General features: G+C 46.1%; 1 protein-coding gene across 1 annotated transcript in view; it reads left to right on the top strand.

Annotated features, from left to right (window-relative positions):
• The window catches only part of lactbl1b (lactamase, beta-like 1b), a gene marked incomplete at both ends in the record, with an annotated part of 10,964 nt that extends 8,356 nt beyond the window's left edge, over positions 1–2,608 (top strand). The window contains 2 exons of the mRNA XM_083668119.1: positions 1,260–1,365; positions 1,630–2,608. Of these exons, the coding sequence (XP_083524245.1) occupies positions 1,260–1,365; positions 1,630–2,608 (1,085 nt within the window). The remainder of the gene's footprint in view (positions 1–1,259; positions 1,366–1,629) is intronic.
• Between the last annotated feature and the right edge of the window lie 508 nt (positions 2,609–3,116).

Below are 3,116 nucleotides of genomic sequence, written 5' to 3'. Positions count from 1 at the left end.
ATCCACTACCCCCCTCCCTCCCTCCTTCCCTTTACTCCCTGTCTTCCCCCTTCCCTCCTCAGGCCCCCCCCTCCTTCCTTGGCTCCCTCCCCAGGGTCCCCTCCTCTTAGCTCCTCAGTCCCCCCCCCTCCCCATCCTTACCTCTCTCCCCAATGTGTTCCCTGCATTACAATGAGCTTCAGTTTCTACCTCCACCAGTCTCCACTGGTAGTATCATATGATATTATGCCTACCCACAATACAACTGCAAGGTCAGTTTTGTGTCTGATGTGCCCAGCTGTGATGTTGTATAGCATTGCTCTATAATGACCAAAATGGCATGACTAGGTAAACACAGTTATGTGTTATGTAACTGTGCCGGGCCTGCTGGGGCCTCATTGCCATTCAGGGCAAATACTCAAGAACACCAGAACCACCTTAAACCTCTCACCAGTTCCACAGACTGTCAGATGCGGACAGAAATAGTTTTGGGTTATCACAGGAAGTGTTAATCACAGTCACTAACGAGTGAAACTTGGAGTGAAATAGAACTTGGGGTGGGAAAACCTACATGAAAATACAAACTAAGGTGCCAGTGACGTCATTGTTTAGTATTCAGAGTGAGACTGAATCCCTGTGCTAGAGTTAGAGTTGGACAGCATGTTGTGCTTCAGAATAAATGGTTGTTCCCAAAAACAGATGTTTCCATTCATTATTTCCCTCCTACTGCACCAATCAGACTTATTGTCAGAGCAGATCAATGAGAATGCAGTACGAATCTCCATGATAGAACTTAATTATACACTGCATATTAGTTATGTTACTCATAAAGGCTCTTATGCAGCTACAGTGGAAAAAATACAGCGTATCATGGGTTATTATGGCATGAAAAAAATCCTGGTTCCTAAAGAAGCTTTGAAGTTGAACCCAATCATTCATTCAAAGGGAGTTTGAATTTGAGGGGGACTGTGTAGCTGACAGATTACTGAGCTGGCTGTTAGATTGAATTAACAGTGATGAGTGACTGAGCTATAATCTCATGCCCTGTTTGGCACACTACAGACATGGATTGAATTGGACAAAGTGTTATTACAGTGTTACTACACTGTTACTGCACTGTTATTACATATTTACACTACTGCATCTCTAGAGACACCTGTTCAGTTTTAACTCATAAGTGAAATTGACTTGGGGCTTTTCTTCTCTCATTGACAAAATAAATGTGTTTACTTTTCTTTGGTGATGAGCACTAAAGCTGTACTACTGTTTGTCAACTCCAGGTCTACCCAGAAGGCTTAGAGCTACTAATCTGCTATGGAAGGGAAAAACACAGGCTGCTGTCAACCTTCTACAGGATGATGTCCTTGTTGCTGACCCTGGCACCAAGTAAGACTGTTTGTTCGTTGTTTGTCATGAAATATTCATGGTCACATTCCAATAAATTATTTCAAATTGTGCGTGTTGTGAAAAGCCATGAGTACTCTGTGTGTTTGTGTGTGTATGTGTCATTTTTCCATTACCTATTCTGTCAATACTTTCAATCTCAAAAGGGGATGTAGGTGATTGCTTCCATCATTCCTTTGTGCAGTTTAGTACATGCTGTCTCCTCCGCCGTAATGACTTCCCTCTCTACTGCTTTGTGTCTTGTAGATGCCACTACAGCAACTTGGCCTTCTCCTTGCTGGCCCATGTCATGGCAGAGAAGGTGGTGGGGCTTGACTATCAGAAATGGATCAATGACAACATCCTTGACCGCCTGGGCATGGAGGACACAGGTTTCGACATCACCCCGGGGATCCAGAGCCAGATGGCAGTGGGGGTCTACTCCAGTGGCCAGCCGGCCCCGCTCTATGACCTGGGCTGGTATCGACCCTCGGGCCAGATGTTCTCCACAGCTGCCGACCTGGCCAAGCTGGCGATGATGTTGCTGGGAGCCTACCACCGCAAGCTCCTGGAGCCCGACACCCTGAAGATCATGCTGACCCCACTCTTCCGCTGTGACAAGGACTACTTCGCCAACCGCACAGGCACACCCTGGGAGGTGAACGAGCAGCTGGGTTACGAAGTGGTGCGGAAGGATGGGGACCTGGACGGGTACTCTGCTACCTTCTCCCTGGTGCCCAGGATGAAGCTGGGTCTGGTGGTACTGATGGCTGGGACCAGGCCCCAGAATCATGACGTAATAGCCAAGGCCTACAGTCACATCATCCCAGCCATGGAGAGGGCCTTCAGGGAGGCCAAAAAGATCCTCATTCCTCCCCCAAACCCAGCCCCTTACATAGGCTTTTTCACATACAGCAACATCACCTTCTATGAGATCAAAGCTGGGCCGGACGGGGTTCTAATCATGCAGCAGTTTGGACCCCAGATCGAGGACCTGATCCCAGAGAGGTACCGGACCATAAAGCTCAACTACCTGTTGGACCGAGTCTTCAAGGTGGTGTTTGAGAAGGAATACCCCTGCGTCTTGCGGGTCAGTACCGCCTCCGTGTCCCTTGAGGCCCAAGATGGGCAACTCTTTAACTTTTACCAGTTTGATAAGAAGGATTTGTCACCAGGCTTCGACGCGCCAGGATTAAATACGTACAATGTGGTCAGGATAACGCGCAGGCCAACCTTCTCGAACTGAACCTCAGACATGCTTCTGATGAAGGCCCATTGACATACAATATTAAGGTATCAAGTATGGATAATTATGCTAAACTGATAGAAACAAGATTACTGCAGCAGAGAGCTCTAATGGATGGTATGAAATTGGATTGCTAAAGGAATTGCACAGGCAGAATCAGTATGTTGTTCTCCCATCAATCTCAGATTAAATCACTGTATCAGGGGAGGCTGGTGGAGGTAGAAATCAGAGAATGGGAAAGTTATATACATATGGTGTTTGTCAGCTTGTTCTATCCTTACACTGCCTAGGAAGGAGACAGAGATGACAAACATTCTAGAACATTGCATGAAATTCTGTTATGCTGGTACAAATCTGTTCCCAAACCTCAATTAGTCACACCATCATTTGCATGTGAATTTTCATGGATTGTCTCTCTAAGATTCTCATTCTGATTCTTCAGGTTATAGAGATATGCAACTTTCTATGTCAGAAAAATGTGGATATACTGTATATTTTTGTTTGTATC

The sequence above is a fragment of the Argentina silus genome (genome assembly GCF_951799395.1).
Source record: "Argentina silus genome assembly, chromosome: 4".
Taxonomy (NCBI): domain Eukaryota; kingdom Metazoa; phylum Chordata; class Actinopteri; order Argentiniformes; family Argentinidae; genus Argentina; species Argentina silus.
Note: the sequence above shows the minus strand (reverse complement) of the source record. Positions and strands in the feature narration are given on the sequence as shown.